Here is a 25,270-nt window from a genome sequence, read left to right on the forward strand (position 1 = left end):
AGCTATACCTCAACAACTACACACAGCTATACCTCAACAACTACACACAGCTATACCTCAACAACTACACACAGCTATACCTCAACAACTACACAATGTGCCTATTTAAAAATCTACAAACTGATGGGTTTTAATATATTCAGTTAAGCCACTATTACCACGACGAATTTTTAAACATTTAACCACCTCCCCTCCCCCAAGACACTCATCACCCATTAGCAGACTTCATCCTACTTTCCAGCTAGGAAACTACTCACTTTCTGCCGTAGGTTGGCCTACTCTGGAGAGTTCACCAAGCAGTTAAATAGCACACAGGTATTTGTGGCTGGTAGCAACACTCCTGCAAGTGCCCTGAACACACTCGGCACCCTGAGGTGGCCCTGTGCCAGCTGCAGGTATGGGGCTGTCTCTGGACTCATGAAGGACATGGGCATGGTGCCCTCAGACAGCACAGTGGGCATGTGCCAGCCACTGAACATTGTTTCTTAGAATGGTCTTAGGCTTGTTGGAGAGAGTGTGTTTTTTTTTGGGGGGGGGGTATATAATGAACTATATGACAAATATTAAGTTCTAGAAAAAAGCTACTAGATGCAAGGGACGCAGTTGTCATATTCTTACTATTTTTACTTGTCAGGCAATGTGAAAACAAGTTGATTTGCTGACACTTCCATTTTCTACAGCCAGCTCTATTACTAGTCTTCTAATACCTTTTCTCCAACGTCAACAGTTGTGTTTGAAAGGCTGGTGCCATGTCAGCCCTTACCAGGTAAATGAGATGAGATTCATTATTCAATGGCCTTCTTATTTTCATAATTATTAGAAATTATCACCCTTTCCATTAAAAAAAAAGGATTAATGATCTTTCCTCCTCCAAAAGCGTTCATTGAAGATGTTTATTTCCACAGTAGGGGGTCCAGGATTAGCAGGGCTTCCAGAAGGGTGGAGGAAATGTAAAGGTCAACTTAATTAGCTCATTCATACTGCCAATTCTCCCACACCACTCATAAACATGTCATGATTTCATAGCCATTACATCCCTGTATAATTTTTTTATGCATGTTTAAGCAATTCTCTTGAATTACTTGTCATACATATTTTTCTCATTTTGATGCAAGTTTGTAGTCTGCTAAAACTCAGCCATGTTTACATGTGTAAATACCATCACTTGACACAGGGAACATGGCAGTGTTGTGTACAAGAACCTAAGTGACAGTCTTCAACTCCTGGCGACTTAATGGTTTAGACACTTGACAGCTGGCAGGGCTGCAGAACATAGTGTCCTTCTCCCTTATCTCCTTGATGAGAAGTGAGATCTACCAGGGCTAAGTGTTGGATTAAGTCATAGTATCAGACATCGAAGAGCCATGACTCAAATCAGTCTCCCAACTGCCAGAAAACTGGTATTTTTTTCCCAGCCCAGACCACCTATTTTATGGCCTTGAAAAGCTGGAAGCCAATTGCTGCCTTGCTGACAACTCAGGATTATGATTACAGGCCTGAGCTCACATGGCCCAGGAACCAGGAGTGATTGCCCAGACAAGGTAGCTTCCTGGGTTTGCATCTGACATGAGTGAGCACAGATGGTCCTCCGACCTCATCAGAGTTAAAGACCAACATGCTAACTTGGGCATGATCATCAAGGATTTATTAACTGCCCACTGTGTTCAAAGCTTTGTGCTAAGCTCCTGGGGAATTTCAAAGGTAGCCTGAACTGTGATCCCAGGCCTGGAATGGATCTCATTATAAAAAAAGAATAAGACCCAGGGCAATTTAACACCTATCAATAATGAAACAAATTATCAGAAAAGAACACAAAAGTGGAACGTAGTGACCAGCCGAGAAACAAGTCCAGTTGCAGGAATTTCAGCGTGCCATGGATCTCCTTGGGAAAGCTTTCAAGGTAGAACTTGACTGACATTAAAAAGTCAAGGCTTCTAGTGAACAAAAGTGGCCCGTCACCTGGACAGGAGCCCCCGAGCCAGGAGCCACTGACTGTCAGCTGTTGCTTGAAAAGTCAATCTCATGTGGTTTTAAGGGCTGGAAACAGGCAAACAGGAAGCCCGAGTTCTGAGGTGGGGGCAGTTTGTGGTGTGGCTAGTAATTAAGTCAACTCTTACAAGCACCCAAGAAAATCTGGTGTTATTGGGTTGAGAGTTTCCCCAAACTTCTGTGTAGGCTCGCCCAACATGACATGAGCAGTTTCCACCTACTGATTACTGGGAGCTGGATGCAGTTAACTTGTGAGGAGAAACTTGCCGCAAGGCTGAGCAAACCCCAAAGAACAATCAGCTTCAAAGGAAAAACAGCATTCACATTGTTCAAAGAGGAAGCAAGCTGGTGGTGGTGATGTACAGTAGGGCTGTCAGACACACGCACTTGATGCCGGTCACTCGAGACCCTGTTCTGAGCCCCTCCTAGGACGTTCAACGGCAGGAGGACCAGCCACACTGTACCTCAAGGTCTCCTCCACATTAAACGGGGTAAAAACTGAGCTGTACCTGCCTCCCCTTGTCTGAATTTCCAACCCTCCTCCCCCAGGCTGGCACCCCTGCTGTTTGTTCTCTGAGGCCCCAGCACCTTGGGCTCCCACAGGCTCCCACCAGGGCAGCTGAAAAGTGACCTTCCTCTTGGTCTTGTCAATCTCTCTGCTGTGCCAGCCAGTGCCAAGTGCACTGCTCCTGCCTCTTCTTCACTTGCTGGAATATTTCTCGGCCTCATAATTTGTCTCCCTCTTATGCCTTCTATCCGTAAATACTTTAATTCTCTTCCACAAATCCAGATGTCATCACACTACTCTCCTGTGCTAAACCTGCAGGCTGTTCACAGGCTGACAAATCATGTGAAGATCTGTAGTCAGGTTTCCCTGTTCCCACTTTCCAGTCTTTACTGCTCCCAATTCTTTATTATATTATTAAAAAAATTATTTTTACATCATTTTGTACATTTTTTTAATCTCAATTGTAATCCCCGTGGGTTTCCCATCACTGAGTCACCTGTGTGCCATCACCATAGTCCCGTGCACTTCCCTCCCCCGTTTTTGATCCCATCCCCCACTCCACCCCCCAGAAAATATCTCTGGTATACAGGCAAACAGGAAGCCCGAGTTCTGAGGTGGGGGCAGTTTGTGGTGTGGCTAGTAATTAAGTCAACTCTTACAAGCACCCAAGAAAATCTGGTGTTATTGGGTTGAGAGTTTCCCCAAACTTCTGTGTAGGCTCGTCCAACATGACATGAGCAGTTTCCACCTACTGATTACTGGGAGCTGGATGCAGTTAACTTGTGAGGAGAAACTTGCCGCAAGGCTGAGCAAACCCCAAAGAACAATCAGCTTCAAAGGAAAAACAGCAATCTCTGTTCATTATTCTTATTTCTCACCTGGTCAATTATACTCCTGCTATGAGTGAAACCATCCTGTATTTTTCTTTCTCTTTCTGGCTTATCTCACTAAGCATAATCTTTTCCAGCTCCATCCAAGTTGCTGCCAAAGACATGTGTTTTTTTTTTTTTTTTGGTTGCTGAGTAATACTCCATTGTATATATGTGCCACATCTTATTAATCCAGTCATCTTTTTAATCCAGTCATCTACTTTTGGACATTTGGGCTGCTTCCATGTTTTTCCAAGTGTAAATAAAGCAGCAATAAACATGGGGGTGCATCTTTTTCAATCAATGTTTTTGTGTCTTTAGGGTAGATACCTAGGAGTGGGATTGCTGGGTTGTAAGGAAGCTCCATGTTAAGCAGTTTGAGGAACCTCCAAACAGTTTTCCATAATGGTTGTACTAGTTCGTGTTACCACCAACAGTGCAGGAGATTTACTGCTCCCAATTCTACCACTCAGTTTTGTTTTGCGTGCCTGTACTGTAATAGCAATACACTTTTTTTCCCTGTGGGAGGGAGGAACATGGGGGACTATGGTGATGAACTGTGGGGCAGGGAGCAAGTAAACGATGCTTTAAAGTGAACAACAATGTAAATACATATACTGATTAAAAAGGAAAAAATAACTTCAAATAAAAAAAAAATCCTCCCAGTCAGTCCAGTTCCTGAACCCTGCAGCTCCATTCTCTGACCCTGAAGTCTTCTCCTCCTCCGCCCTCCCTCCCTTTCTTGCAGGACTGTCTCCTAGGTGCCTGTAGACCAGTTTGACTTCATTTCTACACTCAGACCTTATATTGCCTATTTAGGAAATTTAAAACAGACACTAAATATATTCCTAGAGATACTTGCAGAATTTAATTTCCCCAAAGTTTAGTATACCCTGAAGGTCCTAATACTTTAGAATTTTATTTTTAAACTCAAAACAAGAACATTAAAAGTTTAAAGCACTGGCTTTTAAAATTATTTGAAATGAGAACTGTTACAAATACAAAGAAGAAAATGCATCAAATGTGAATAATGAGAGATTCTAATTCAGGAGACGCAGTAGGGGAAAGTAAACCTGATATTATCTTCTACAAAGAACACGAGGGCTCAGTTTCAATTATGTGGTGTATTTAGCTTTAACAGCAGCATTTCCATCCTGCAAAACCTTTTGGTTTCTTGTGGGTAATCCTCTTCCTGAAGCTCAGAAACTTTACCTGAAGCCTCCATTTAACTTTCAGGATTGTTGTAAAAGATTGACATTGAGAGACAAGAAAGGGGATGCAGACTTTTTTTGACTATTAAAAATAAGTGTCTGGGGGCCTTCCCTGGTGGCGCAGCGGGTTAAAGCACAGCACTAAGAAGCTAAAGCTACTTCCGCGTGAGTTCGATCCCCGCCTGACCAGGAGGTGACCACATGGCAAGGCAGACCTCTCCTGACCCGCCCGCTGCTCCCCTCAGCAGTGTTCTTCACTGATCTGCCTGTTCTGCTCCCCGCTCTGTCTCTGGTGAATCCTCTCACCCTCCGCATCTCTGGCCTGTCCCCCAGTTCTGTATGAATAAATAAATCTTTAAAAAAAATTAAAAAGTGTCTGGGTTCGCTAAATCTCATTAGCATCTGAAACAACCTGGCATCCAAGTTAAAAATAAAGCGGTTCCTCCTTTACCTACCAAGGACACACATCCCAGTGGCCGCCAGAAACCACCCACAGGGCTACACCCTGCAGATGCTGTTCTTTCCTGTCCACACATATGTACCAGAAGTTTATTTACACGCTAAGCAGAGAGATGAACAACAAAAACTAAAATAGAACTCTAATCCTCTGTAATAAGTTATGTGAACATGATCTCAGTATCTGTTGTGGGTGACGTTTTTGGTCTATAGCTAACTGAAACTGGTTAAGGGGAAAACTGATTCCTTCTCCCTTCTCTGCTTTCTATAATGTCTAACAAAGAGCCTGACACACAGTAGGTCCAAATAAACACACACTGAGTTGATTTCAGAATGAAATGGCCGACCCTGGGCTGACTAGACCTGCAGTGTCCTTACAGTGGACTTCTTGGGAGCATTCATCTTGAAATCCAGAGCCCTCTTGAAAGTGTGGGAACAGGGTCACACTGACCCAGCAGTGATCAGAAGGATGTAATTCAAGTCTGGGCACTTAAAAACCAAGGAAGTGATTTTTAAGCATTAAACAAGCTAGTATCTGGAGCATCTTACACTTAGGAGACACACATGTGTTTGGTGCTGCTGCTGCTGAGTTTTCTAGAAATGGGGCTAGAATTTGTCACTAACAGCAAGAAAAGGTTTTTTTTTTTTTTTTAAGATAAACATCCAAACTAGAGAAAAGATACAGATGTTTGTGGAGACAGCAGAAATGCTTTCCGGTTCCTTTCAAGTTTTAGTTCTAATACAGGTCAATTAGGACAACGAATTACTATGTCCCACTTGCATCAGAGTGGTCTCTATTGATCGGTTACTGACTTTTCTCCACTGCAACCCACAGGTATTCACACATGCAAGCAGGTCGAAACCTTTTACCCATTTGACTTCATGCGAAGGTCTGAATACTGGATGAAACGCATGATGGAACCCTTAAATTGATTTAAAACCGTGGGTTCAACACAAAGAAGCCCAGCAAGACAGTGCAACACAGCTTGAGGCTTGGTGCTCTAAGACATGAGCAGACCCAAGGCCATTGAACTCACTTTTCAAATCAAATGGAGAAACTATTCAATTTGAAAGTAATCTATTGACACCTGTTTCCTGCTCTGGCCATGATGATGAAAGCCAGGCGGTGGGGAGTCAGTGTGCCAAGGACCCCAGGTAATGGGCTCTTTGGTCCTGGCCTATCCCACAGCTCAAAGGACTGGTTCTTCTGCCTTCACCCCTGCAGCATTCAGGAGATTACAAGGCATCAACCCACTGCCAGAGTTGGCACAACTTACACCAAACCAAACAAAGTCACCAACTAGGTATATCAAGTCCCACATATATGTAAGACCTGGTCTTCAGTTTAAACTCAGGGTCCCGCCCTGCTGGAAATCTAAGAGGTACAGATAATGGGAAAGGAATGTAGGATTAAGAAGGAAATCAGTTACTTTGCTTTACTAAAGTTACTTTGAACATCCATTTTTTTTAAATAGAAATACAGTTGCTGAAGAGAAAGCAGCAATTTAAATGCCAAAAGCACCAGACATTGCTAAGGAAAGGAGCGGTGCTCAAATGATTAATTACACTCACATGGGTTCTCTATACTGAGCTCGCTCATGCTAAGAATTTAACAGACTTGCCAATTAGTTACTTGTGAATCATCTTCCCCTTGCCTAATTTGCCTTCAAAGTTTGTACTCAGCAATTTGCATTTATTTAAATATCAACCTGGAGGGGGTTAGAGGGGAGGGAGGAAGGAAAGGAAACGTGCTGGTCTTCATTTCAGCAATTGGTCATTTTAGAAATCTCAAACCACTTCTATCTGATGCAGAACAGAAGTCAGAATGCAAAGGTCCAGTTTAAATGTCATTTAACAGGACTATGAGAAATAGGACTTCAGTATGGTGATGAATTGACGAGCAAGATCCTATGGCTTGGGTTCTCAAAAGTCCATTTCTGTGAACTGTTGTCACTGTGGTGGTCGTGTGCGTACGAATTTCACCAGAGACTGAGCGGGGAGCAGGAGAGATGGATCTACTGAACTACACTGAGGGGAGCGGCGGGTGAGACAGAAGAGGTCTGCTGTGCCATGTGGGTCTGCTCCCTGGCCAGGAACTAAATTAATGGCATAGTGGTGATAGTACAAGACTACCAGGCCACCAGGGAAGCCCTACACTTCTTAAAGCAGGGGATAGAGGAATACACGCTTAGCATGAGAGTGCCAGACAAACCCTGCCTGGCATGTCAGTTAACAGCTGTTCATTCCTGTCAATGTACTCAGTTTATTTTTATAGGGCCTCTTTAAATGTAATAACCATTCTTAACACAAAATCATTTTATTTTACACAGGCCTCTTCTATCACAAAGCTTATTCTTTAATAGTCTAAATTTGTTCTAAATTCTCTGAAACTTTAAGCATATACCAGAGCACTACTTGACCATGGTCTGTTAGAAGCCCCCATCCCCCCACCCCACACCCCTCAGCCTTCTCCTGAGTGCCCAAGCCTCTGCTCAGAACCTGAAAATCTCAGCCCTGGTCCATGGGAGGGAGTGTCAGTCACAGCCCAGGGAGCACTGCCCTTCAAAACATGGCAGCTGGGAGGCTTCTCATGAACTGAGAAATTCTTGTAATCGTTCAATAATGAGGCAGGGAAAGGACAGGGAGGTCCACAAATACTTCAGGAATGTCATCTTTGGGAAACTGGATTGGTCATGGGGATCCTGTTCTTTGAAGGAAAACTGGGCGAACTGTACCAACGTACACCTTGTGAGGTCACCCAGGAAAGGAATGGCACTTCATGCAGGATAAAGTAGGATTTCCAATTTAGGGCAAATTGGAGGGAGTGAATACTTGATCTGAAAGGATTTAAGATAAATCCATATTCACATTCTAATATGAATAGACTGTCATGAAAAACCAGAAAGTAGCCTCTGCCTTTCCTAACTTAGATTATTTTTTTGCTTTTAAAAATAATGGGTTTTTACAAAGCTGGATGTCTTTTATGGAAGTTAGGAAACCAATGTCAGATCCTTGCCCAGGAGCAATAACCAGGGGGCATCCGATGTGACAACACTATGATCTCAATTTTAGAAGTTAAGCTTGAGAATCCACGCAAATATGGGCAGGGGGAAGTTAAGCTTGAGAATCCACGCAAATATGGGCAGGGGGAAAAGACACTCATGTTCTAGGAGGTGAGGCCCGAAGGTGGAGGGCAGACTCAACAGCTGACTCTGGGCCTTGTGCCCTGGTTGTGGCAACAGAACTGTGGTGTCAGTACCTTCTGGAACTGTGGGCCCAAAGTGGTCAGAAACTGCTGTGGGCAAGGGTCAAGGTTGGACATCTGAAAAGCAGCAAATTGGCAAGAACAAAAGAAGGTTCTGTGGGCAGAACATTTTCACCTGGAAATGAGGGTATACTATACAACTGACATGCTTGGTCTCTCCCCACTGAGTAACTTCTTTTCCTGTTGACTTTTTACTGAAATCATAGTCTATGAAGACTCTTCCCTGAAAGAAATTTTTTTCAGAAAGAACATTGAAACATTCTTCAATGAATTGCCATTACATAGTCACTTGCATTCACAAAAAATGAATCTTACTTTTTAGAGCAAAAGTGGTATGATGAAAACCATTTGAAGCAAATGTTACAAAAGTAACTCACCTGGAAATCTTGATCATCGATTCCAAACCTCTCCCGCAGGTTACGAAAAACCATTGGGCAGTATTCCTTAAACTTGAAATGGCTCGGCATGTTTTCTCTGAAACAGTCAGATCGTGGAGCAAAGCTCAGATATACAAAGAGTTAACCAGACCTGAATTTGCTGTCTAGTTCTGCAAGCAGCCAAGCGAGTGCTTGGCCCAAGTTCATAACCCATGCAAGGCACAGGTGTGCTTCGTGGAACCAACTACAGCCCACAGCAAGATGGGGGACAGACAGGAGACATCTGCCTCCCCTCATCACCTAGAAACACTTGGCCTCTATAGCCTTTTTAATCCTGACCACAGTAGACAGCTGCTTCCCCAGTGAAAAAGCTGTGGGAAGAGGCCATGTAGAGAGACACGGTGAAGGCAAGGCAGAGAACATGTAGAATTCTAGAAAAGCAGCAGGGGGAGCCACAGAGCACCCTCAGCCCCTAGATGATTAAAGCTTACAAAATGAATTTGTCTCTTCCCTGAATGTCCTATTTTCTTTTACGCAAATATCACATTCTAAATTCCTCCAGAGAAGATTTCCCTCAAAAGGTCAAGCTCTAGACAGTTAAGAGAATTAATATGTCAGTTTCACATTAGAATAATGGCTCCAATATGAAATGTCATAATTGATTTTCACATGGGAGGAATTTCTTAGAGGCTCAGCCCACTCATTCAAAATTGCTTCCTGTTTTGCATTCCCACAGAAACACACACACACACACACACACACACACACACACATGCCCTCTATTGTACTTCGCAGTGCCAAATTATATGTGAGCTTGCTGTGGGCAGGACAAATCTGACTGGCTGCTGTACCTCTGATTTTCAACGCATTGACCAAAACAAAAGGTGCTCCATAATGTCTTCAAATTAAACTCAAATGGATAACTATACTCAAAGTATAACATGGCATCCATTTTTCTTGTGAAAATGCACTTTAATTCTTTATTCTATGAAGTCATTTCTGTTTCTAATCATGATCAGAGTTTTGTTTAAGATGAGGTCAACTGCTACTCAAAAATCCCAACATTTTAGCTCCAAACATTTAAATTGTAATGATCACTTTTAACATGTAAGATATTCATGGAGAATATGCCATATGGTAAAGGGATATTACCCAAGAAGGCCCGCTGTTGCTTTTCTGAAAATGACAGATGGTTATGTTTATCACAGGATTATCTTCATCAGCAAAACTTTACTCCCACCCATTGAAAAAAAGTGATTATACAAATTCACAAAAATCTCTCTTGGCAGCCCCATAAGTTCTGTAAAAGTTATACTTGTACTTACTTGTTAAAAAGGTGGTTGTCCACCTTTATCTTTGAATAGGCTTTGAAGTCATCTGGCATCAACATAACAGGGATTTGAACATGGCTCAGTTCATTGATCTAGAAAGACATAAAATAAGTGGCTGTGGTTACTATCTTGGTGGGAACTGCTTCACTTGTCCAAGTATCTCGTGAAGAAAACTAGAGAACACCAAAAAGTCACCACCAACCTTCCCCCCCGCCCCCATCCTAACTCCTCTCTTCTGCCGCTTTTCCTCACTCTGGACTCCCTCCCACTAGCACCAACTCCCAGCCTCACTGCTCATGTGGCTGACACTGTCCTGTGGGGCCTCCAGGAGTTCTGGAGTTCATGCTCATGGCCAGCTGTCCCTCTTTCTCCTTCGTAGTCCTCCCACTTCACTTCCACATAAACTCCTTAGATGGTGACTAAGATATCTTCCCTCTGGAAAGAAATTGTTCTGAGATAACTTCTCATATAAGTATTTGTTTGAATAAAAGATGATTTTTCTCTTTGAGCAGTTGAAAAACATTATGCATGTGGCTTTTACCTTCCTCATAGGAACTAAGTTTAAACATAAGTATTGGGGTGGGGCATGAGTTTACCAAAAGGAAAAGGAGAGACATATGGCCCTGGGATCAACGAAAGGCAGCCAGTTTGGGCAGGGCACAAAGCAAAGCAAAGACGAGGTCAAGGAGACAAAGGGTTAAGCAAGTTCTCTCACATGTCCGAGAATGGATATTTGTGACATAATCCTGAAAATTTTGAACTTTCTCTGGATTATTTTTGTGTCTTGGTTCTCTTTATATTTTTCTTGTTAACAATGGATTCTACCTTACTTCTAGTAAGCTGGAAGATTACTGGAAGAGTCTGTTTCAAGAGCAAGATGAAGAAAACCTTTAAGAAATGCAGGAAATCTTGAAGACAACTTCTTCCCCCTTGGGGTGAATTTAATCCATAGTGGCTCTACTAAAACATCAACTGAGAATAAAAAGACTTTTCTAAAGAAAGTACAATTTAAATAATTGGCTCGAAGGAAGCTGGACAGTCAGCCAAAAGGCATCAAGACTAGGACCCTTGAAGGTAATGAAAATGGTGTCTGCATCAGATGAAAAATGCAAATGGTGTATCTGGATGAAAGTATCCCCAAAACAGGCCTCCAGGATTCCCACAGACTTAAGATCAATCGAACATCAACTCACAAATATAACAAGATTAGGAGCTAGTTGAAGCAAATTACTTATTTTCAAGATTTTAGCTGTTGATAGAATGATCAAATATAAAACTATATGATGATGTTGACTCTACTTCCAGGACCTTAAGAAGCTACTGTGGAAGTCCATCAGGGAGACAGCAGTAGCCTGACAGAGGATGGAGGCCAGGGAGATGAAGGAAATAAGAGAGCTTCCAGCAATACTGGAATGATAAAAACCTGGGTTAGCCTGACAGGACAAAGTATGATTACACTGAGAGAGTGTTGCAAGGGCAGCATTCAATTTCCAACTTGTAAATTTGTTTCCCTGAAAGACCTGAGGTGGACATATGGGTCTGAAGTTCCCAGGGAAGGCAGGAGCGAGAGACAAATCTGTGTGCAGACTAGTTCCTCTACAGGAGTGAATAGGTTCCCTGGGAGTAGACAGACTGAGAGGTCAGGAGGGCTGGGAGAAGTCTTTCTTGAATATCAAAGGGAAATAAAGCCTGGAGCTGAGAGGGCAATCCTGCAAAGTGTCACTCTTGAAATGATGGAGAGATTCAAGAACCAACAGGGACCAAGGACGTTTAATGTTTCTGAGGAATAAAGTGAAATGACTCTAGAATTGAGCAGCAAGGCGGTCTTGGTGACTAGTGAGAAGCTGACAGAGCAATGGAAACCAGACGGAAGTATGTTTAGCAGGTGAGATGAGAGATCACAGATGCTTCATCTCACCAGCTTGAGAGTGAAGTTTGAAGTGGAGAGAAGAGCAAGGAAGAAGGAGGTCAGGAAGAGAGAAGGGATCTGCCCACAGTCCTTTCCCAGAGAAGGGGGGAGGACAAGGGGCCAAGCATACAGGAATTGTGCTGGGGGGGGGGGGAAGGCTCCTGTGTCAAGGGAAGGAAGAGGTCATAGTCTTGCTGAGGGAGCAGAATAAGATGGAGGAAAAACTGGCTGCTGACTCTGACTTTCTCTTCAAAGTAGGACCTGTGCCATTTACTGAATGTGGGAGGTGAGTTGAGGAATTCAGAGGTTGAAGAACACAGAACTTAAATAAATAAATAAATAAATAAATAAGACTGAAAATGAGGAAGAACGGGTTTGAAGACAGATGTGGCTGGCTACAGGGCGGAGTCAGTCCATCTGCATCCATGATGGCTCATTTATAAGGAACCAAGCAAACTTGAAGAGCCACATTCCCCGAGAGCTTGACCTCAGGGTACAGTGCAGAGGTTGAAGGCAGCTGGGGTTGGTCAAGTCTGAGGTTTTGCTAGCTGTGTGACATAAAGAGCAATGGAGTTCCGGCATAATGGAAACAGTACAAAACTATGTCTGGTCATAAAGTGTTACCCATACAGATGATGGGGCAGGACAAAGTGATACTCAAAGCAGTAGAGAAGAAAGGGGGTGTAAAGTCTGGGTCAAGGAACAGAGCAGGGAGTCCGCTGTAATGGGGGTAGAAAAGGGCTCTTGGAGAGAAGCCCAAAGTGGCTCTTGATAGATGGAGAGATGAGAACTAGTGTTTCCTTGAAATGTCCAGCCAAAGCACTTCAGTTGTTTCTACCAATCCCATTTAATAAATCAGAGTATCCCAGGAAACGGAATGTTTGGTCTCATTATTAGAGAAGATGAGAAAACAAAGTAATTACACTTACATGGTGGTTGACCTAGAAACACAAACAATGGAACGAAAATGAGAATCTTGGAGATCCAACGATCTAATCTTTCACTTGGGAAGTATGAACCTGCTCTCCTAAATCGTGCAGTATTGCAAACCAATTTTACTTGAATAAAGAAAAAAAATAATTTCATTTTGTAGATCATGGTATATATCTGTACCTTTTAAAATCAAGTAGCTCAATGTTGAGTTATATTTGACAGTTGTTTCATAGATATTATTTCTTCTGGATTCTTTCATTCACAATGGATTCACATTTCTTGTTTGCCTTTTCCCAAAAAATTTCCCCCTAAACCTCTTGGTTTACAATTACTTGATTATAGCCAAAAAATTCAAAAACAAAGCATCATACTTTTCTTTGTCTTCCTTTTTAGATATTTACATAGACAACAAGCATACATATATGGATTCATATATACCACATGACAGTCACAAACTGAAGCAAAACAGCTTGGCTTACCATTACTATTTTGAAGGAAAGATAACTCCCCAATAGGAATAAACATGCATTATCCAATCCCAATTGTTCTTAATCCATGGAGAAGATAAACGTGGCTTTGGAGTTTATAAAAATGTTATTAGCTTGGTTACACAGCAAATTGGTTCTGTACAAAGTGCCCAAAACTTCTTGATTGCATTATAATTCAAGAGTGGAAGAGAGGAGACCATGTATGTGTGGAGGAGAACCTAGTCTGGGAGGGGGTGGAGGAAAGACGGGGAGAGCAACTAAGGTCTAGACCCAGCTTTGTCTTAACTCACTTTAACATGAGGCATCACCCTTGCTGCTAATATTTACTGGATGCCTACCAAATGGTACATCAGACACGTTAGACATGGCATCTTACCTGATCTTGCAGTCAGAATTGAGTAGGTCTTCTATCCTCCACCACTATTACTACTGGCACAGGTAGCCTTTTTTTTTTTTTTTATTTTTTTAAGAGAAGGAAATTGGGGGCTTAGGCTGGGACAGTTCACTTAATCATTAATCACACTAACTCCTCTTCATTCAGGCAACTTACTCGAGTAACCTCAAATTCAAGGAGCAGAACTGGCTGACCCTAAGATCTGGAGTTTTTGGTAGCTAAAAAAATTCACAGCATATGCCAAGATCTGATGTTGATCTGATGTTTAATTATTCATTTTTAAGTGCTTCTAAAAGATTCCTTTTTAAGGAAAAGGGTTAACTAAATAGGTGCTTGGAATAAATGATAAAAATGCATGTTTAAGTGAATATGTATCAATCTTGTAATTATATCGGTTGTGATTTCAAGTAAGTGAAAGCTAAATTTGGAAGGGCTTGTATCATCAAAGTCATTTTCCTGACTTCCATGTCATTTCAAAAAGGGGGAAAAATGATGTACTCCTAAAACCTACAAAATGATATAAACCAATGTTACTTTAGTAGTTTTTTGAAGCAAAAAAGGGGTATACTTTCAAAGTTCCATTAAATCTCAATAAATTATATGTAGTATTCTTGAAGGATATAAAATCAATTTCCAAAGCAGTTCTTTATTAAAGCAAATAATCCTTTGCTAATTTACTCATTAATACATTATTACATAATTCAATGAAGCACTGTTTATGAAAAGTATAACATACTAGACAGTAAAATTTATATGAACTTTTCCTTTTAAAATGCTATATACATGGTTGGATTCAGACAACACATCTTGATTCTTAAACATTCACCTTTTCATTCATACTTCCTCCAACACTGTAAAGACACTGGCTTTTTTTTTTTTTTTTTGAGTGAGTTCTGACTGCACTGAATATCATTCCTGTAGCTATAACACTGAGTTCATACTGACAAGGAAACCATTTGCAATTTACCTGCAAAAATGGGATTAATAGCTACTGGACGTGGAACCAATGAGACCCACTTGGTAACGGTCCTGAAATTGAGTGATACAGAGGTCTCCCCCTAAAGCTATTTCACACAATGACATTTAAAAATAAATTTCATTAATTTATAATTTAAGTCCTGTAAACATGTGCATAGACTGTGAGCCATTATGAATGACACTTAATTAATTCAGATATATTCACCTGGAATTCTATTCCCAGACTAATATAATTAGTAAATGGATTTCATTCAGTCAAGCATACGCAAAAAGGATGGGGAGAAAAACCTCATATTTAGTAGAAACTGAGATATTTAATCTGTCGATAACAGACAATTCACTATACCCCACTGAGGAGAAAAGGGACATCTAGCATGGGAAGCTGCAGGCTCACCACTGGGTATGCCAGTCTCTCCCACTCTCAAAGCAGAACACTCTTTTTTGGTATGATTTGGTAGGTGCTTTTTTGGGTCTGGAACATATTACCATTAATTTATATGGAAAAATTTTGAGCAAACAACATTCCTACCACTTAAATGAGTGCATATTTTAAACTACAATTTGATTATAAAAATAAAGTGAGTGAAGCTGCAGAGTGATAAACCTGGCCAAGATCAGCACAAAGGATTCAAATCAACGAGGACCCAGTGGGAAAAAGAATTGCAATGCATGAGACGGCATCACTGTTGCTTTGGATACTATTTTAACTTTAATTAATTTCTTAGGGAAATCAAGTAATGTCATCCCAGATTCCCCAGACTTCACAAATTTTTCATTTGCTTCTGGTGAATACAAAAGGATCTTGGCTTCACAATAGAAATGTGATACAAGTTCACCATAAGTTTTCATCTTTCTTCCCCCTCCTCCCTTTACTTCAGTGTCTGAAAAACAAATACTTCTCACTTAAGGGACTTGGCCTAAAAAAAATTTCTTTGAGACTTAGGGGTGAAGAGGCACAGATGGATTCGTTCCCCAGGTGATTCAATTGAAAATGGCTATCCTCGGATTCATTGTCTTTAGGAGGTGAATGAGTAGAAAACTAAAATTACCACTACTAGGAGATAGAGGGTGTTTATTCTCTGAGCTCCTGGAACAAATCCAAGCAGGAAGTTCTGACATGGGTCAGGTCCATAAAGAGCAGAACCGGTTAAATGTGGACCAGAACATCACAGGTTCTCCCCAAAGGTGCACAGAATGAGCTCAGGCACAAGTCCAAGAAAATGTTTCCCATGTGACCTTGAAAAAGTCCTCATTCTTCTCCAGAGCCATCAGTCCTGGCTGTGTTTGCAGAGGGTGTGTCGTGAGACCCTGAGTAGGGAAGGATGAGCTATAACAATGTGGAGGGTTATAATCATAAATCTTAAAAAATTCGGTAAACTGCCTAGCTTATCTAGATATATCCAAATTAGGTACAAAACCTAGAAGCAGTCCTTCAAATCCATGAATTGATTGGTGCTTGTTATACATATATAAAATTTTTAGCAATTTATGTATTTCATGGCTGCAGTAGCAATTGTGGGTATTCAGATTTATAAGAAATGGATTGTCATTCAAATGACCAAAACATAGATTTCTCACATACATTTGGTCTTTTATCCCCCAGTTTCTGGTTCAAAATTTCACAAAGCTCTTGGGACTACGTAAGTGTGTTGAGTGCTGAAGGTATCTCTGGTTATGTTAAGTTAACCTTTAGGAAGATGAAAGAAACTAGTTGTATAGGAAACCAACAGGCTATAGAGGCTGAAAGTTCCAGTCCACCCCCTGGACCTTTGGGGAGGAGAAAGGAACCAAAGGCTGAGGTCAGCTGCCAATGAACTAATCAATCATGTCTATGCAATGAACCTCCATATAAACCCAAAGAAGGTCTGGAGAGCTCCCCAACATTTGAGAAGGTATACCAGAAGAGGGCAAGGAAACACCTCAAGCTTTCCCTATACCTTGCCTTTATTTCTGCTAGCTGGCTGTTCCTGAAAACACCCTTTGTAATAAATCATTGATCTAGACTCAATGGCCTTCTAGATCTGTGAGCTTGTTAGCAGGTTAAATGCCTGACCAACAGCTAGTTGATTAGAAGCCAAGGCGACAACCTGGGATTGTGGCTGGCACCTGAAGTCTGAGGAGCAGGTCATGGGAATCTCCATTCTGTAGCTGTTGGACAAACATCTGGGGCTTTCAACCAACATCTGAAATGAAGGGTGATCTTGGAAAGCTTGTGGAATCTGATGCTATCTGATTTGAGTTCTTGGGAAGCCCTATGGTGGACTGAATTGCTTGGTGTGGGAAACCTACCTATACTACAATTGTAACTGATTGCAACTGGAAAATCCTCAACACACACTTGTAATGCCCTGAGAACAAGAAATAAGAAGGCCCCATTTTCTTTTTGGGGAGAGACTTACTTTCTTAGCAAACATGGGGGAAAGGGATTACCTAAGAACTTTACTGCCTGATCCCAATTCCCTATCAATTTGAATATCATCTCTGACTTAGAACTTATCATAATGTGGATAAAGTGAAATAACTAAGTAAAAAAACTGAAAAAGTGAAATAACTAAGTAAAAAAACTGAAAAAGCTCAATGAGTCAAGTACATTGCCTTACTTGGGGTGGTGTGGTTCTTATTACAACTTACACCATAAATTAAATAGCAAGATTGAACAGTTCTGAGGCTTCAGAGGGGCAGGCAGGGTAAATCAAGAGTCGATTATAGAGAATGTAAAAACAGGCAGCTGAAAATAATTGTGAAATATACTTTTATTTGTCTTGAGGCCAGAGGTCAACTTTCCATAGCTGCTCCATTACCATTCATTTTTTATGATCATTTTAATAAAACGAGTATCTTTGTATGAGAATCATTAAGTCAAACTCTGATTAATGGCTACTAATTTAATGAAATTAAAATTTCATCAGAATATTTAAACTCATGCTTAGAATCTTCTGTTTGTAACACAGACTTACCATATACTGTCAACTTGGGGTTTCTAAGCTCAAATTGGATAGCTGTTCTTGTTGGCTGGCTTACTAACAGCTTCATCCAAAACAGTGGGGGTATCGATAGTGGGCATGGTGGGAAAATGTTTGTAGAGGTCTAAAATATAACCCCCAAAATAGATGACATAAACCAACTTTGCCTCAATAAATATTTTGAAAAACTTACTACCCATGAACCAAAGAATATGACCTAAAACGACTAAACCAAGGTAAAAAAATTTACAGGTTATTTCAGAGGTAAAACTGGCTTTTAAAAAACTTCAAAAAGTTGCCAAAGAAAACATGAGTTTAAATATGAATGTGGTCCATTCAGAAACACCCCAGACCTGGAGTTAGGGGCTGGATGGAGCCTTGATCCTGCCACAGCATTGCTTCCCATCCCTCCGCAGACTGCTCCAGCTCTACAGATGTCGCTGGATCTTCTGTAAATGAGTTCTACAAGATGAAACTACAAATAATGTGTACTGCTTGGCCCAGACAGTGACTTTAGAATATGCTGGAACTATCAGTTGTTTTTTTTAAACTAGAGAAAATTTACATAGAAATTTGTATCTCTGGTTTCTTTGTTGGGGGTTGGGGTGGGGAGGGGAATGGGAAGAACTGGCATCCTGCCAGGCCCCACTCACCTGGTGCTGAGTAGCAGAGGGGATGACCCTCCCCCCCCCTCCCCGCTGGGCAGGAGTGTACCTTTCCTATAATCAGAGGCCTAGGTGATTGAAGCCATTCTGAGGTTCTACTAGGCTCCAGTGCCTGCATGGGGGAGGCAGATCCACAAATACAAGTGACTCTTAAACAACTTCCTGAGAGATTCTCAAGTCCTGGAAGAAACAGATGGCCTCAGTGTTTTGGCTTATAGATGGGTGTATCCAGCAGGGAGAAAGATAGGAAAAGAAGTCATAACTCCAATATTCTGATTGCACTGCATGATCTTGGTCCTTCACTGAAATTGAGAGACACAGGAAGATCTATGAGATCTATGCCTGCCACCTACAAAACCAAGTCTTCTGTCTTTGGAGGGGCATTGAGCTTGACACCCAGCACGGTTGGGAACGGGTAGACAAGAACCATGTGGAGAGACATTATTTGAGTCCCAGGGCCTACAGCATCTTGAAACCAGCCTACCTGTCTACCCTACCATTCTTCCCAGATGTACAGAGCAATCAACCAATTCTTTCAGTGGGTGGAAGTCAGGGTTCTAACACTTGTGACTAAAGACATTCAAATATAACACTCATACTCATTGGAGGGTGAAAAAACATGAACCTCATTTATCCAGGGGGTGGGGAACAGAAATTCCAGCAGTGACATAACACTCCAAAAAACTGATCTTGAACTTTCAAATGAACACACTTAAATTTTTGTAGTCTGAGATCTGCCTCAAAATACTTTTCAGTGTTCTGTCTATTCTTGAGATGAGAACTACTGCCCACCCCCCTCCAAAGTAGTGCCCCAAGAGGACTGTGAGAGAGAAGCTTCCTTAAGGTTAGAAGATGCTATGTGGTCAGGAGGCCCCAGCCCCAGTGCCCCTCTGTGAGGGACCTAGCTGGTTCTCGAAAAGATGGGCGTCATTTGCTATGTGAGTCCTACCAGCATACCCAGACCACATCTGCTAAAGAAAGTATTGAGAGTTGGCTGTGCATTCAGAAAACCACTCACACGCATGATCGATGCAAGATAGAGAAGGAGGTAGGCAGAGATCATTTCTTTTTAAGAGAGGATCTCTTCAGCAAACTTCATAGTTGGGGCCTATATTAAGATTCCAGAAGGAAGCGTGGAATTCCTGATTCAGTTAGGGTTGGACTTTTGTTTTTCTTTCCATGACCAGAACAGAGAGGCAGTTTGTTTTATCACACAAGAAAGAACAATATGAGGAAGGTTACTATTATGCAGTTAATATAGCTTTCCTGGATTCCCATTTTAAGTGATGATTTCACCATGCATTTTTATCTCCTTCCCTTCCAGAAACCAGTTAAAATGACAATAAAGGAAGTTAGAGTTGGAAAAAGCAACCACAACAAAGAAAGTTGGAGAACAGACAACAGAAGAGGGATTTCAAAGCATTCTGAAAAGAAAAAATAGAGGACTGTTAACACAGGAGAGAAATTTACTACCTAATTGTCTGCAGCCAGTATGCTCTTGCAGATATTGGGAGGCCCAGCTCCTGGCGCTCTGGCAGAAGATTAGAGCCTGTTGCCAACAACCTCACCCCACCCACGGGAGATGGGGATTGATTCTCAGAGGACTGATCCCGGGAGGTTTCAGAGTTGGGAATAACAGACACTATAACAGAACTGAGCAGGGCAGGCTAGGGCACAGGAGTCTCCTCTCACTCCTGGGACCTGAGCTCCTACGGTCTCTTCTCTGCTATCATGCCTGCAGCATGTGGCCATTCCCTCAGGGGACACCAGAGGGTTCCATTCTGGAGAAAAGAACCCAATAAAATCTCTGAAGGGCAGTGAGGAAAAGGCCGTCCTCCCTAACCACCTTCATATTAAAGGTTGTCACCAGTCAACAAACACTACACTCTCAGTTCCATGGTCCAGAATTTGAGACGAGTTTTCCCTTGTCTCCTTCTGAGACCTGAATCGATAGCAATAAACCACTAGGCATTTTGAGGTAAGCCGCTAATGCGAAAGAGAAGGCCTGAAATAAACCTATAATTGCTTCATCACACAATACAAGATGACCAAACTTGGTGCTTCATAGTACTCAAAATACTTGAGACACACCGGAAGGTGAATGTTATTTTAATCTGTATATTATTTTAAGAGGAGGATAAGAGAAAACATGTGGTAGAGCTACAGATTAATCTATCATTGCAGAAAGTCAACAGGTAATACCTACAATAGACAAATTGGTAAACAGTATCAATGTATTGCTAAAAGTAGAGGTGAATACCAGGGGACATTACATATCTGTATGCTGCTATGCGAAGCTCCCTAACAAAGTGTGAAATGAAGAAAGCAAGATATATTTAATATGCCCCTATTTATGGCTTTTAGAAAAGTTAAGCTTTCATGTTTTATATGCAATATTCAGAAAAATACATAAAATGTGGAGGAGCAGGTTTGAGGATCTGTGCTGGGGGTGAAGTTCCTCACTGATTGGTTCTCCCCATTATGAAAACAAAGCACTTGAGGACATCACAGCTGTCTCCAGGCAGTGGGGTGCCCCAGTGAGGGGTGCATACTCCAGGGCAAGGGTATAAAATTTGTTTTATATCTAAGCAAGTTACCTTTTGTAAAAATTGATAATTGACACTTGAATGAGTAGGGGCTAGGGATATTGACACACACTCAACAATCTTCGAAAACTTCAAACTCAGCTACTAGCCAGCTGTTAACCAGAAGTTGAGTTCAAGGACAACAAAGTAGATTAATACACATTTATATTTATATGCATTACACATTATAGTAAGATAAGCAAGAAAAAGCAAATATTAAAATTACAAGGAAGAGAACACATTTCCATTACTGCACTGTATTTATTGACATTGTAAGCTTACACTGTCTGTTTATAAGACAATCTGTGTATACATGGCCCTGCATCGTTGAAACCCTTTAAGGGTCAGGTCAGCTGCATAGTTGGAAGCCATATGTTAAACACTCATGAGCTGTACTGTGAGGGAAAGATGAAAATCCCACACCTTGGGAGGGCTGACAGCCAGATCACACATTAGTCCATGTACAGTGTGTTATAATGGACTGCAGTTTACTTGTGCTCAGATGAGTAGTGCCATCCTGTTTTAACTAAGCAACTTAACTTTCACAAAACAACTCAAAGGATGCCTGAAAAGAAAGCACTCTCTATAGGGAATACTAGGGAATATTAAATACATAAGCACAAATAAAGCTGCGCCCACTGTGTTCCTCTGCGGACCACATGAAGTCAAAGCTACTGGATACAACATCCATGGTCCAGAAACTGAAATTATTGAAAACTGAAATGTGGATGCCCAAACATTTTTGTTAACGGATGTAAGCGTCAACTGATAAAAGTACCTGAGTCTATGTTGTGCCTTGAGAATGATAGCTCCATGTTATCATCAGCTACTAACACTCAAGGCTAAAGACAAACATCCAGTTTCTGTTCCGTGATGGTAGATCAGTGTAACATGATAAACAAGTTCAACACTCGTTAAATTTTCCTCATGTAGTGATTATGAATCATTAGTGATTAATTAAAAGGAAGCATCTAAGTTCCTTTACAGCAAGAAAGTAAAAGCCACATACCACTCATTATTCTCTATGTCATCAAGGTATTAATGGCTAAAAATACGTGAAAACCAGTGTGGTATCAAATTCAAATCTTTCTGCTATTGTTATTTGCTAAATGATTCTCTATATTGTGAAGAATTGTGTGTGGTTGAGAGGAAAGTAGAGTACAAATTCTTCATGAAACTGGAATTGAAGAGATGAGCCAGGAAGTTTTCTTTTACAAAACAAGTGTTCCAAGTCACAGACCTCTGCAGGGTCAGAGGTGCCTGTCGGTAATGTGCTACCCGGCAGAGAGAAATAAACACTAGACATCAGGTTTCCTTTCAGAGTAAGGTGAGACTCCACGTTGAGTAAGAAAACACCTGCTTTTTAAGAGAAACTAACACTTTGAGGACTTTAAAAAAAAAGTCTGGAAACATTTCCATTTCATGTTCTTGTGCCCCAAAACAATGGAACTGTGTCACTTGTGAAAACTATCAGCAAATCAGGAAACGAGATAGGATATTCCAACCTACTAGGAATCTGGTCAGAGTTTGAAGTTCATTCGATAAAACTTTTAAAATGCCTTCTAAATTTGGATCTTTTCATGGAAAACAAAGTTAACATGGAGCATTCACTAAACTTTGTCAAACTGACTTAAAACTGGCTGGGTATACTGAGACGAAGTATAAGAAATTAGTAAAAATGGCCAATAACAGTTCTTCCTTTCATATTTATAAATGCTTGTGAGTATACTTTTCAGCAATTAAAGTCATTAAAACAGAATGAAAATACATAAAACAAGACATAGGCTTATAAAATCCTTACCTCTGAATGTATACAAATTACACTGCTTTCATTACAATACTATTTTTAATGAGGACAAAAGATTTTTAGTGTTACTTGATCCTTTTCCATACATACATTCCACACATTAACACACATATATAAATGTTTGCTAATGTTTGTGCATCAACAGAATATATAAAGATTATAACAAAATGAGCATACACATCAGCATGCTTAGATTTGATATGTGGTCAGAAATACTTGGAGTCTATATAGTTCCATGGGAGGTTTTTCAAAGTACACTTATCTTTAACCAGTTACTAGACCTGTGGTGAGGAACAGGGTATTTCAGTATTTTCAGAGAAAAAAAACTCCCTGATAACTCTCCTCCTGTGCCTCAACCCCCACCCTCACTGAGCTGGTGGGCCCTCCACAAGCTCTGAGCATTTAGTACACACTGCTGAGGAAAAAATGTGATCTTGTATATCGCTGTAGGCCAGTGAAGGGCATGCTACACAGTGGTTACACTTGGCTATGGAAAGATCTTTTTAAGCTGTAAAAAAACAAACAAAAACAAAAACTAAACATTGTCACACATACCTGCTTTTTCCTAACAATAACAGAAGATTATTCTCATTCAACAAAGAATAAGCAAAATTAATATTCCCTTATATGTGAGAGGAAAAGTTAGACTTCTTTTCACTTACCCTGTATTTGTATCACCCTCACATACAGATTCCTGATAGTGGACCCTAGAATTCTGAAGGGGGTGACCCATGGAAATGCATGGCAATACAGCCACCCCCAGGAAGGGAAGCATAGATCCAGATGAGTCCTTCTTCCCATGAGCTTGGGGAAGGATGCACCAGAATGTTCTCTGGGGTGGGAGTGGCAGGTCAGCATGTGAGGACTTCACAAGCATTGAGTGTTGGATATAAATTATATTAAATGACTGCATGGGATTACTGCTATTTTGACATCTAAATCTCAATCTTCTAGGTTAACTATTCCTTCTTCCCCATTTCTAAAATGCATTCTGTCCAAAAACTTGTCTCTGAGTTTAGAACTTTTCTGATATGCTGCGTTAGTCATGTTTTCTGGCAAGTTACATTTTTTTTAGCCTAAGAGACTATTTCAAGCATGTGTAAATGCATTTTTCAAAAAAATAAAAGCCAATAGGCAACTCAAGTTTTGTCTGAAAAAGAAATAATTGTTTAGTAAACAATAGTGGAGGCTATTTTATTCAGAACAAGAGGATACTGTCTCTAAAACATACCAACTACATTTCTTGCATAATTTGCTTGTCACTAAAAATGTTCCTCAAAATTGAGAATTAAACTCAACACCTAAGCTTCAGCTTAGGTTTAGCACACTTACACCTCCATCACATTCAAAATGAACTGTAAAGTCATGTTTCTGTTACAGATACAATTTCACTTTAAATTTGGAAGTAAAGCATAGAATGCTGATTAAAAGCTAATTATTAATTCAGTTTATTTTTTTCATGGCTGAAAATAGAACATATTTAACACTTAGCTACACAGATACAAATAAATGTACTGACATTTTAAAATAAAAATGTTTTTCAACTACTTCATGATTGATTTTCAAGATCATGTCACTCAGTTAATATATATCTCCTGACGAGGAATACTAATTCACCACTGTCAAGAGAACAAAAAAGCTACTGTTTGTTTTCATTATTTTAGGAAAAAGAACATTTGCTATCACATGTGTTTTACATAAATAATTCTGTCCTTTCCCCTTCCGCTCACAAAGTTCTATGTATTCTAGCGACAATAAAAATAAGCAAGTAAAAAAAAAGCCCACAGAATTAGATGACAGAATCTTAATTCCTAAGTCAAGTGACATTAATTTCTCATTCTCCATATGCTATGAACATGAATTAAGGATGACACACACCCAACTTAATCTAGGCAGTTCTCACTGGATTTTCAAATTGGAAGCTTTTATTTTATTTTTGTGTATAAGAACTAGAATGTAGGCAAGAGATAGGGGGTGGGGGGAGATGAGAGGATTCACCAGAGACGGAGTAGGGAGCAGAATAAGAAATTATTATTGAAACATACTGCTCAGGGAAGCAGCCGGTGAGAGGAGAGGTCCTTGTACCATATACGGGTTTGCACCTGGCATGGGTTTGAACTCAGGCTATCTTAGTGATAGCCCTGAGGCTTAACCCCTCGCCTACCAGGGAGGCCAGTCCAGCTGGAAACTGTAAAAAAGTTGGACAGAAATCTGTATTCTCAGTTGTTACAAAAGGTCTACTTTCTATCATTTTCTTTCAATCACCATTTTAGACTAACAGATTTCATTATGATAAAAGAATAGGCTGCAAGGGTCTATATGAACTCATTGTTGTCACTGAAAGATCCAGAAATTTAAGAAAAAATGGTACTACTTTAAAGTATTACTGTACTCTAAGTAAACAGCAGTTTCAAAAAAACAAACCATAATTTCTTCTCTCCCATGTAATTTGCTGGCAACTAATCAACTTGACAGATTTCTTAAAGGTCTTAAATTTTAATACATAAGCACCTTAAGTGGGATTACTTCCCATATGAGAGAC

At 40.6% G+C, this 25,270-nt stretch overlaps 1 protein-coding gene across 1 annotated transcript in view; it reads right to left on the minus strand.

Moving 5' to 3' along the window:
- Positions 1 to 25,270, minus strand: part of PIP4K2A (phosphatidylinositol-5-phosphate 4-kinase, type II, alpha) — a 135,991-nt gene that overhangs the window by 44,699 nt on the left and 66,022 nt on the right. Inside the window, exons 2-3 of the mRNA XM_004691300.2 lie at positions 10,001 to 10,098; positions 8,676 to 8,772 (exon numbers count right to left, since the gene is read on the minus strand). Coding sequence (XP_004691357.1) covers positions 8,676 to 8,772; positions 10,001 to 10,098 — 195 coding nt within the window. The remainder of the gene's footprint in view (positions 1 to 8,675; positions 8,773 to 10,000; positions 10,099 to 25,270) is intronic.

This window comes from Condylura cristata, unplaced genomic scaffold, assembly GCF_000260355.1.
Source record: "Condylura cristata isolate star-nosed mole 26May11 unplaced genomic scaffold, ConCri1.0 scaffold00030, whole genome shotgun sequence".
In the NCBI taxonomy this organism is placed as follows: Eukaryota; Metazoa; Chordata; class Mammalia; order Eulipotyphla; family Talpidae; genus Condylura; species Condylura cristata.